The 1358-nt window shown below is 68.5% G+C and overlaps 1 protein-coding gene across 1 annotated transcript in view; it reads left to right on the top strand.

Moving 5' to 3' along the window:
* Positions 1 to 201: 201 nt before the first annotated feature.
* The window catches only part of ADRA1D (adrenoceptor alpha 1D), a 25109-nt gene continuing 23952 nt past the window's right edge, over positions 202 to 1358 (top strand). Inside the window, exon 1 of the mRNA XM_040446816.1 lies at positions 202 to 1354. Within this exon, the coding sequence (XP_040302750.1) occupies positions 1308 to 1354 (47 nt within the window). The 5' untranslated portion in view covers positions 202 to 1307. The remainder of the gene's footprint in view (positions 1355 to 1358) is intronic.

Genomic DNA, 1358 nt, shown 5'->3' with positions numbered 1-1358 from the left:
ACTTCTCTTATCCTCATTTTACAGATGAAGAACTGAGACACAAAGAAGTCAAAGAGCTCATATGGGACACAGCCCAGATTTGGAGTCAGACAGTCTGCCCACCCACCCCTCCCACCCCCACTCTTTAACCATCGGGCCAAGTGCCCTTTCCCACCCTCCTGCACTTAAAACCCTCCCTCCCCAGAAGAAGGCCACTTATTTAGTGTAGCAAAGAAGTTTTATTACAACTTCTGATAGGAAGCAAAGTAACAATGCAGAAGTTGGTATATGCGAACCGATGTGTGGTGGGCAGGGTCCGAGGGCCTTAACCATATAGTCTTTTGTTCCTTTTCCCATCACAGGCCAGCACTGGCATCTGATCCCTCCCAGTCTCTCTCCACTCCACGGCACTGGACGGAGGTGTTTGAGACCCTCGCCCGACCGGCGGCTTGAAAGGAGTAAGGAGGTGCGGCAGATCCATCCAGGCAATCCCAGGAGGCGACCCGCCGCGGTATTGCGCGGTCCAGTCCGCAGTCCGCAGATCCCGGGCGCTTGCTGCTCTCTGGCGGCCAGAGCCGGGAGCCCGAGAGCCCGGGGACCCGGGAACCGCGCCGTCTCCGCTCCGCGCGCCCAAGGGCACCAGCGAGTGACCGAGAGTCAGGGGGAAAGGGCGGGAGGAAAGGGGACGCGGCGGAGGGGCAAAGGGGAGGAGGTCCGGCAGAGGCGCGGAAAGGGGCGCGGGAAGGGGCGCGGGAAGGGGTGTGGAGCTGACCGCCAGAAGAGAGGGCGGGCGGGGGCACCCGCGGCGACCTGCTGCCTTGGGGCCGGAGCGGGCGTCAGCGCCGCGGCCCCTCCGGACCCCAGAACTGCCGCTCGCCCGGCGCGCACTGCCCCTTCTCCCGGCGAGTGGGGCGCCCCCTCCCTCGGCGCCGACCGCCCCCTCCTCCTTCCCGGCGCTGCCCCTCCTCCGTCCCGCCCCCCGCGCCCGGTGGAAAGCGAGCGCCGCAGTGGCTTTGCCTGCACTGCCCGGCCCCTGAGCCGCCGCTCTGCCCGCTCGCCTGGGCACGCTCAGAGAGCGGCGTGCGTCCCCGGCCCCCGGCTCTTCGCTCCGACTCCGCGACACCAGCCTCGGGAGCCCCGGCCGCCGCGCCGCCGGCCCCGCTCCGCTGGCGGACAGCCGCGCTCCGCGTTACAGCAACTCGGGCAGGACCCCGACGGGACCCGCGCGCCAGGCTGCCGCCCGAGCCCCGCGGCTATGCCCGGGGCCCCTCGCCTGTCCGGTCGCTCGTCCTGCGCCCGGGCCCGGCCCCCGACGGCCGCGCGTTGAGATGACTTTCCGCGACCTCCTGAGCGTCAGTTTCGAGGGACCCCGCCCTGAC

This window comes from Herpailurus yagouaroundi, unplaced genomic scaffold, assembly GCF_014898765.1.
Source record: "Herpailurus yagouaroundi ecotype Mexico unplaced genomic scaffold, PumYag 196, whole genome shotgun sequence".
Classification (NCBI taxonomy): Eukaryota; Metazoa; Chordata; class Mammalia; order Carnivora; family Felidae; genus Herpailurus; species Herpailurus yagouaroundi.
The sequence above is the reverse complement of the archived record's forward strand: the minus strand, read 5'-3'. Positions and strand labels throughout refer to the sequence as shown.